The following is an 8,898-nucleotide window of genomic DNA, read 5'->3' as shown; positions in this document are numbered from 1 at the left end:
TTTTTTGTATATTATTTCTGCAAATTTTTGAACAATTATTCAAAATTCCTGGATTCCTTTTAATAAATCAACTTAATGATAAATTAAATTTTTCTCACGACCTTGTCACTCAAATGTATTATAATCCTCGGTGTTTGCATAGTTCTGCTACAGATAGCCAATCTCACCTCACGTTTCATCGTTTCCTCTCCTTTCTGCAACACTCTTTTTTTAATCACATTGCATAACATTATTAGTATCGTCTGCAAAATAAACAAACATACATGTAAAAAAAACCTCTAATAATTAGGTTAGTTATACTGGTGCAATTTATATTAATAAATAATGTAATGCAAATATTGTATGAGAACGAAAGTTGTATACAAAAAGTAACTTTATATTAAATTTTAAATTAAAGAATAATATCACTATATCAGTTATTTTCTTTAGCAATTTCTGTAAGTTTTTTTTTCTAAATTCTCTGAATATTTAAAACATGAAAAAATGTAAGTACATTATTTATAAATATGTTTATTAAAATGTGCTAATTGATGCAATAATATAGTTTCTCAGGTAACAAATGTACATTATATACTATAGAAATAATTAACGCTGCCTCTATTTCGTTTTTCTGCATCAAACTATCGACTGGGAGCGTAGCGCACTCCTGTAATCCTTGTGATTGGGAGGTCGGGTTTAGAGGATGGTTTGAGGTCGGGAGTCGCCAAAAGTCTCCGCGTTGTGCAGTAGTGGGATCGCGCCCGGGAGTTGGAGCCCTGTAACAGCCTGACCAATACAACCAGACCTATTTCTTTTATCAAACCTATAACAACTATAAACCTAAATAATTATATCATTTTGTTACTTCTTCATTTCATATTGATATAATAACATATTTGTTACATAACACCTTTAGGATAATTTTATTATAGGCAACATATGAAGCATTATAATTAGATTTAAATGTTCTAAGTACTTTTTGCACCACGATTATCTAATGACATATAGTTATTTGTGTCTGATAACGTGTTCAAAATATTTCGAATTATAAATCATCTAATTTAACAAGTACTCGTATACCGTATTTCAGAGATGGCTAAACAAGCCACAAAACTCTTGAAGAGCCGCATGCGGCTCGCGAGCCACAGTTTGGCCACCCCTGCCATATATGAATTATCATAAAATATTCAATAATTTTGAAGGTACATTCATTGGGGAATTAAGGATAGTTGAGCCCCTAAACAAATATCTTTGGCGGTCCCCAAAAATATGAAAATCAATCATCTATTACAAACTAGTGCCTCATTGCCTTAATGAGTACAATTAGAAATTAATTAGAATACTTTAAAATTATACTTATACCTAACATTACACTTAAAATTATACTTATACAGAACAAGATCTCCAATATACAGTAGTTATTGTTTTTATGTAATATATTCGAGATATTAGAACTTTTTGTTTCCTCGTATTTGACATTTTTTTATCGAATAATTGGAAATACAAATTATGTTTGAAGGAAAAATTTATTATTTTTAATTATTAAATATTTTAGAGTGTTTGATTTTGTTTGTATTTATTAATAAACATCATTTAATATTTAGTGATTATTGAAGTACTATTTGAAATTTAACAATGTGCTATTTGTGTTGTCTATATTACAACACTTTCAAAGTGTTACGTACCAAACATGTTTTATAATTCCATGAAACAAATATACAAGGTACACATGAGCCCTTAAATTTTGTCAAAATTAACAAATTTTGAGGATAAATGAAATTATATAATTCATAAAGTTGCTTTGTTATGTTTGTCTTGGTATATTAAATTGTTACTTAAACTTTGTTTATCTCACAATACGGTCACCAAAAATCTCATGCGCAATTGATGACGAAAATTTAACAGTTGTTGGGTGTACCTTGTACAATTGTATCGTGATGTCCGATTATCAAATGAAAAAGTAACAAATATAACAAGATGTATAGGTTTATAGTTGCCTAGATTGGGTGTAGTTATATTTTAAAAATACATATAAACAATTTGCTGAAATATGTATTTCGATATACACTGAAGGAGTAGAACTTTTAAAGTGTCCTCCCTTCGCAAAATATAATTCGGGCCCTACCACAAAAGAAAAAACTTGTTTTTTATGTAGACATTTGTATTAAAAACTTACATATACACTTGGTTTTCTTTTTATGCGGTAGATACGTTCCACAGGAAAACGCATAAAAATAAATCGCACAAAAAAGGACTAGACACACGTATAAAAATAAAGGATACGTTCCATATTTTTTTAAAACCGCATAAAACTAAATCAATGAGTTACAATATACCGAAAATCGCATAAAAAAGGGTTTATAAAATTTCAGAAAAATAATTAGTCTTACTATATTCTTTCTGAAATGTTTATTCATAATTTTATAAAAACGTTAACAATCATAGTCAAGATTAAATTTATTTAAGAAAAATATAGTCTTAACAAATTCCTTCTAAATTTGTACGGAAAAATTTTACAAAAAGAAATACAGAAATTTTTTATGAAAGTTAATTTTTCTTCACATTTTTTTCTTTAGAATTATCGTTGTTATATGAAAGTGTTCGGCATAAATTGCGAACTGGTTCGAAATCACTTTCATCACTAGAAGAGATAGTCAGCATATCAGATCTATGTCCTGAAGATGATGATTCTTCACAAGTAAAATTAGTCTCAACTTCGCATGTTGATTTTTTCCCTTTCACAATATAATCAGTGATAAAACTTTGCGATGGCTTTGCTATTTTTTTGTACAATTCCTGATATCCAGAAATGCAATTCTGAAGCTCGCGTTGAAACTTGAATGCTCGTTCAGAATTATCATCTTTTTCGATGAAATGGTTTGCCAATTTGTGTCAAAACGTGTCAAAATGGCCTAAAGTAGTTATTTAAAAAAATAACTTCAAAACCGCATAAAAAGAGTAAGCATAAAAAGAGGACCGAGTGTATAATAATAATTTATTAGCCAAACATAATTTAAAATAATAAAAATATGGCTTATCTTTTTGTGATATTTAATTCTGTTGCGACCACAACAAGGTGACCGCTTGTACGTAATATTTTTTAATAGCTTTTGCAGTAGCGTCTCTATGGTTGACCTTGGTAATGATGAGACCCTTAGACAGATCAGAATTCAGCCTCTCTCCACACACAAATTGGTTTTATCCATGGAAATGGATGTTCACAATATATTATTTTTCTTTTATTTAATGAGGGCCCCACTTTATATATCCGGCACCTTCAAATCCAAAGGACGGCACTGAGTTTGTGAATTTTATCTATAATTTAAACTCCAAATATTTGAGTAGGACGATAAAAGTTATATAAAGCAATCATTATGACTCCACCTAATATTACACATCCCCATTTTGAAGTGGTAAGATTGTTGCGTAATATAATTTGGTGAGTCGACGGAAGATCACAATTAATGTGTTATTTCAAATATGGTTTGTGCCGTATTTAAGATATTCACCGTTGCGGCATTGATTGCTTCTTGCACTGCTGCTATTCCTGTGGATAAAGGTTTGGTGCTTGTAACTGATGTCCCTAATGTAGCAGTTCCTGCTAAAAAGGTAAAGCATATACGCAGATATAATATGAATATAAAATTATTTTTATTTTCAGGCAAATTATGATAATCTGCGTCCACAAATATCAGAAATGAACATCAAAACGTATATAACGAATCGGTTTGCGCAAACTACGGTCACTGGTAAAGTGAAAAATCACGCGAGTAAATCCCAAGAGGCCGTATTCTTCGTCGTCCTTCCTAATCAAGCTTTTATCTCCGCCTTCATTTTAGAAATTGATGGAAAACATTATACAGCATATGTTCAAGAAAAGGAAAAGGCTAAGAAGATTTATGATGATGTGTGGAGTAAAACACATTTTTACAATTAATTTACTTATTTAAAGTATAAATTGTTTTAGGCGGTGAGAAGTGGGATTGGAGCAGCTCATGTTTCGGTAAACGCAAGAGATTCAAATACGTTTACAGTGAAAGTTAACATTGAACCAGAAAGTAAAGCAGTATTCAATTTAACATACGAGGAATTGCTGGAAAGGAAAAAAGGCTATTACGAATTGGTGATCAACATTCATCCAGGACAATTGGTGAAAGATTTGAACGTTGAAGTCGATATCGTCGAATCGCGTCCGTTGAGTTTTGTGAGGGCCCCGCAAATCCGCACTGGAAACGTGATTCTTAAAGACAACGATGAATTGGATCCCAGAGCTCAAATCGAAAGACCAAAGGCCGAGCAAGCAGTTATTAAATTTAAACCAGACTTCGAAAAACAAAAGCGTATTGCTCATGGTTTAGGTACTGAGGAAGATGACGGATTTGCTGGACAGTTTGTCGTGCAGTACGATGTCGAGCGTGATCCGCAAGGTGGCGAAATATTGATTAAAGATGGATATTTCGTTCATTTCTTTGTACCACCAGACCTAAAACCATTGGTGAAACACGTCGTATTTGTTTTGGATACTAGCGGAAGTATGGCCGGTAGGAGAATCGAACAGCTTAAGGAAGCAATGAAAAATATCCTTGGCGATCTTAATTCGAAAGATTATTTCAACTTGGTAGAATTTAATATTCATGCAAAAGTATGGAATTTGGACGCTCCGGAGGAAAGCACCTATTTCCCAAATTCTTTAAGGGATAATTCTGCAGTCCAAGAAATTATAGTGAGTTAATACTAATAAAAGACTAATTCAGGAAGGTAATTGATTCTCGTTTAGAATATCTCTTTCGCACCAGCTTACCCAGTCAAAAACACTACCATAAATGAGACAAACAAACTCGTGAAAGCAATGCGGGCAAAAGGCGGTACTAATATTTACGATGCACTCAGAGTCGCTATCCATTTGATCAAATTGAGACGGAAACGCGTTGGCAATAATAATATTCAACCATTGATTATCTTTTTAACTGATGGAGAGGCGACGGTTGGAAAAACCAACAAAAATGAAATTATTGATGGTGTAAGTTGATTCGCAAATCCTACAGGATAAACCTAAATTACTAATTTCAGATATCTAAAGAAAATGACATCAAAATCCCCATTATCAGTCTCTCGTTTGGTGATTCAGCGGATCACAATTTGCTAAAGAAACTCTCTCAAAAGAACTTTGGTTTCGAACGCAAAATCTACGAAGACTTTGATTCGGATATTCAGTTGCAGAACTTCTATAAAGAGATATCATCACCTTTGTTGAATAACATAACATTTACATACACACCCGACACAGTTAGTCTTACGACAACAAATTTTCCAATTCTTTATGAAGGCGGAGAATTAGTAGTTTCTGGTAAAATTCCACAAAACTCAAACGTAGTCGCACCAGTTGTGAACTGCTTTGGCAACCAAGGTCCAGTCCAATACCGGCCTAAAGTTAATAAAAGCGTTGGTCAATTAGAAAGGTAATATTTGTGTTTGTTATAAAAAATATCTTAGTATGTTAAAATTACTTAATTTACAGACTGTGGGCTTATATGACAGTGAAAAAGCTGTTAGAAGAAAAAGAAACGTCAACTAATGTCAAAGAAATTGAAAAGAAAGCTCTCTATTTAGCTTTAAAGTATTCGTTTATAACTCCCGTATCGTCGATGGCAGTTGTTAAACCCAATAGCATTGAATCCGTGGACATCCAAAAAGCTTTATCTACTCCAAATAGTATGTTTGTTTTTCTTTATAAATTATATTAAATAATCTAATTATATAATTCAATTCTAGCTAAAGCTTTCAAGGCCGGATTGGTTAGTAAGTGAAAAGATTTTGTTCAGTCCTATAATCAGTAATAAAGCCTTCAGTTTTTGCATAATCTTCATATGAAAATATATTTAAGTAATCTTATAATGAATATCATACATAAGTAAGATTATATACAATTATTATCTTTTTATAACTTATATGAACAGGATCATTTATAGGAAACACAAACTTAATACTAAACAACCATGTTACCTATGTTTACATAGTATTATTTAATTTCTTATTGAGGCATACAATAATATAAAATAATGTATTATCACAATAAAATATTATTATTTTTTAGAAATTGCACCGGAAAATCCAATTGAAGATAATGAAGAGAATAAAATCGACAATCATACCAAAGTCGTTTCAACATCAATAATTGAACCTTTCGTTTTTCCTACCGAAATGAAAATAAAACTACCTTGGTTGGAAAATAAATTTAACAAAGACGGAACCTTAAAGTTCTTCAAAGGTAAAATGGTATTTTACAAAATCAATTTAGTTATCGACATTTATCCGTTTAGGTCGTTATACGTTGGGTATCAATGAAACATCACCTGCCGGGCTTGATTGCATAGATCCACAGAGCGAGGAAGGATTATGCATGTTAGTCAGCGATTGTGACATTCTTCTACCGAAATTGACCGATGAACAAACATTCAAAGATTATTTCTGCTCTATCGAAAACAAGTAAATACGAAAGTATCAATTGCAGATAATATTTCTATTCAATGTATGAATTTGTTGCAGATTTGCCGGAGTTTGCTGTCCGAAACCAATCGTCGCAGGTAAAGTGCTAAACCAATTTTTTGAACTGGCGAAAAATAGATAATATCAATGCTGGAAAATTATAATATTTTAGTATCAACTATAAAATATTATGATATTAGACTAATTTTTTTTTAGGAATTGCACCACAATATCCATTTGTAGAAAGTGAAGATTATGAAATCGACGATCATACCGAAGCCGTTTCAACGAAAACAATCAAATCAAGACAAAACCTTTCATCTGGAGCGTTAAACCAATTTTCGAACTGGCATATTATTTATTTTATGATATTGTACCAGTTTTTAAGCTCAACTTTATTTTAAAAATTGTTCAATGTTAATATGGTTTTATCTACTTCTTTTCCTGCATATTTCTTATTTTGCTTTTTAGATATAGTAACAGTAGATATACATTTTAATGATTATATTGTTCTGAATAGCACATATTTCAATAATTCATTTTCTTTACTTAATTTGTATCAGGAAATATATATTTCAGCATATTATTTATAAGTATTTTTAAAAAACAATCACACCCAATCCAGACAACTATAAATCTATATATTTATACCATTTTGTTACTTCTTCATTTGATAATGGTATTACATAACATGTTTGTTACAAAACAACTTTACAAGAGTTGCAATACAAACAGCACATAGTTTACTTTAAATGGTATCTCAATAATTTCTAAATATGTCATGATGTCCTATATATGAAAATAAGCACAACCAGGAAAATTAGAAAAGTTTTCTTCAAACATTATTTCAAAAATTTCGAATAATTATCAAATACAAAGAACCAAAAAGTTCTAATATATCAAATAAAGTAAATAAGTGTTGTCGAGTTCAAAAAGTGCATTTGGCCATAGTCCTGTATCTTAGGTATGCAATCAGAAAAAAACTGCTATATTTAAAACTAATTATAATGCTTCATGTGTTGCCTATAATAAAATTATCCTAAAGGTGTTATGTAAGAAATATGGATATTATATCATTATGAAATGAAGAAGTAACAAAATGATATAAATATTTAGGTTTATAGTTGTTATAGGTTTGATAAAAGGATTAGGTCTGGTTGTATTGGTCAGGCTGTTACAGGGCTCCAACTCCCGGGCGCGATCCCACTACTGCACAACGCGGAGACTTTTGGCTGCTGGATTTCTCCTCTGGCCCGGTTCGCCTCTCCTTAGCCAACCTGGCCACCCCGGACTCCTCCAGGGTGCCCATATCGACGCCGAGCTTAGTGTGGACACCTAGTCAACGTTGGAACACCCTGCACCAGGACTCCCGACCTCAAACCATCCTCTAAACCCGACCTCCCAATCACAAGGATTACAGGAGTGCGCTACGCTCCCAGTCGATAGTTTTGTGCACAAAAACGAAATAGAGATAGCATCAATTATTAGTACACTATAACCCGTTTTTAAATCATATGAAATAGTTACATTTTAATTTTCTAATATAAATTTAATGTTCTAAATCATCTTGCAATAGAGAAATATTCAACGTCTGAAGAAAACAATTGGTTTGAATAAAATAAAAACCATCAAGAAGAAAGTAGCTGCAATTAGAAAATCAAAGTTAAGTGCTAAATCGTATTCATACATAAGCGATATTATCAAAATTTAAATGAAAAAGGTACTGATACTATTTATAAGGTGACTAATCCTTCTTTTGTAGGTTCTGTCGGTTCTGTCCTTCTTAGGAAAGTGTCCTTCTACCTGTCTTTCTTTGCAATATTTTCGAAAGAAATGCCTGATATTAAAATAGATGACAATTATTTGTTTCAAGTAATTAGAAAACGAATATATATTTAAATTCTAACAATTTCAATTGTTAAGATTGAACGCTGATACTCTAGCTGCAGCACTTAGAGAGTAAAATTCAATATGAAGCATATTTCTTCCTCCGAAATTTCCTGTTAGTTAGTTAGTTTGTTAGAAAATGATAAATTTACAAAAAATATTCATTTAATAAAAAAATACTAATTAATTAATTAAATATTTAATTTATCTACGTTGTACCTTTTTCTTAAATATTTTCGTCCTCCTTTTCATTGTAAAATATTGGTCACCTTACTAATTATAACATAGAATATGAAAATAAAACTAATTTTTTCATCAAATATATAATACTATTTGTTATATAAAATGATGGTTTTTCTTTGTCTATAACAGGGGTGGCCAGACTTTTTGCATCAAGAGCCGCACTAAACTATTTGTTTATATTTCAAAATTTTTATTATGTTGTATATAACAGGGGTGGCAGATTTTTGCAGCAAAGCCGCACCTAAACTTTTTGTATAATAATTTAAAAAAATCTCATCATAATATAAAATATATATAATATTT

The 8,898-nt window shown here is 31.2% G+C and overlaps 1 protein-coding gene across 1 annotated transcript; it reads left to right on the top strand.

The window, feature by feature from the left end:
* The first annotated feature begins 3,404 nt into the window (after positions 1 to 3,404).
* Positions 3,405 to 6,982, top strand: LOC108558642 (inter-alpha-trypsin inhibitor heavy chain H4-like). Its single transcript, XM_017915625.1, has 11 exons — positions 3,405 to 3,588; positions 3,641 to 3,886; positions 3,947 to 4,702; positions 4,757 to 4,999; positions 5,050 to 5,438; positions 5,498 to 5,691; positions 5,752 to 5,778; positions 6,074 to 6,247; positions 6,300 to 6,465; positions 6,526 to 6,563; positions 6,682 to 6,982. Exons 1-11 carry the CDS (start codon positions 3,460 to 3,462, stop codon positions 6,867 to 6,869), a joined length of 2,550 nt encoding a protein of 849 aa, XP_017771114.1. The 5' UTR covers positions 3,405 to 3,459; the 3' UTR covers positions 6,870 to 6,982.
* Positions 6,983 to 8,898: the final 1,916 nt, after the last annotated feature.

Source organism: Nicrophorus vespilloides, unplaced genomic scaffold (genome assembly GCF_001412225.1).
Source record: "Nicrophorus vespilloides isolate i.1.1-1 unplaced genomic scaffold, Nicve_v1.0, whole genome shotgun sequence".
Taxonomy (NCBI): Eukaryota; Metazoa; Arthropoda; class Insecta; order Coleoptera; family Silphidae; genus Nicrophorus; species Nicrophorus vespilloides.
Note: the sequence above shows the minus strand (reverse complement) of the source record. Positions and strands in the feature narration are given on the sequence as shown.